Below are 932 nucleotides of genomic sequence, written 5' to 3'. Positions count from 1 at the left end.
AAAGAGATTACGAGAATAATTTTCGACGATATGCAAAGCGACACACTACCAGGCTAATATGTAAGAAAAAGCAATGTAAACACAATATGAGTTATAATGCATTTAAATGTACATTCGGTAAAATCAAGAACTCGAAACAACAGATTCATAGAAAGCACTTTTTATTGAAAAATAAGGATAACAAACACGTAAACGGAAAAAAAATGCTAAAATGAGTTGCGTGCCCGCATGTCCACCAAGTGAAACAGTAACCAGTCACTACGTATAGAACTCTGTTTATAAAGCCCTCACAAAGTATGCTCAATGTTATCATTCGCCACAGAAACAGCTTGCGAATGAGTCGCATTACGCGGATGGTGTGACGCTTTGTAGAAGAGCATTCTTCTTCAAATTCAGTTTTCCAACTCGGCTCGCATGTGCGGATCTTCTACATTTTGCAATGCTTCTTTCTTCCTTTTCCCGCAATTCATGGTACATTCTACGGATGGAACCGAACTGCGACTGGCACAGGTTCAGCAATTCAGTGCGGGTACTTTTGGGACAATTTTGTTCTTCATTACTTTTTTGCTTAAAATCTTCGCATTTTTCCATAATTCCAATACTATGAATTTCACTACCTCATCGAATTTTATCATATATTCTAACAATGTTCAATTTGGAAAATGGAAAACGTAAAACAAATCGAATATAAAAGCTTGAATAGAGTCCAGTACGCGTCCATTTTCTGCCACGGAGAATAATTTCCGCTTCTGAGGAGTCTAACCGTTGGATCTTCATTTGCTGACTTCGCTGCAACGCATCCACATGCGCATATACGTTGGTTGATAACAATGAAGATGACATAACTAGTGCTGGCAAAAATAATAGTAGTGGACAGCCACAATTCCCAACAAGTGATTCCTCAAATCACTGCTGGTCATCACGATGAATGA

General features: G+C 38.3%; 1 protein-coding gene across 1 annotated transcript; it reads right to left on the bottom strand.

Annotated features, from left to right (window-relative positions):
• Positions 1–345: 345 nt before the first annotated feature.
• Tsp_15495 (conserved hypothetical protein) lies at positions 346–843 on the bottom strand. The gene is made up of 2 exons (XM_003366103.1): positions 679–843; positions 346–567 (listed from the first exon to the last, which is right to left on the bottom strand). Exons 1-2 carry the CDS (start codon positions 841–843, stop codon positions 346–348), a joined length of 387 nt encoding a protein of 128 aa, XP_003366151.1.
• Positions 844–932: the final 89 nt, after the last annotated feature.

The sequence above is a fragment of the Trichinella spiralis genome (assembly GCF_000181795.1).
Source record: "Trichinella spiralis strain ISS 195 chromosome Unknown Scfld6562, whole genome shotgun sequence".
Lineage (NCBI taxonomy): Eukaryota > Metazoa > Nematoda > Enoplea > Trichinellida > Trichinellidae > Trichinella > Trichinella spiralis.
The sequence above is the reverse complement of the archived record's forward strand: the minus strand, read 5'-3'. Positions and strand labels throughout refer to the sequence as shown.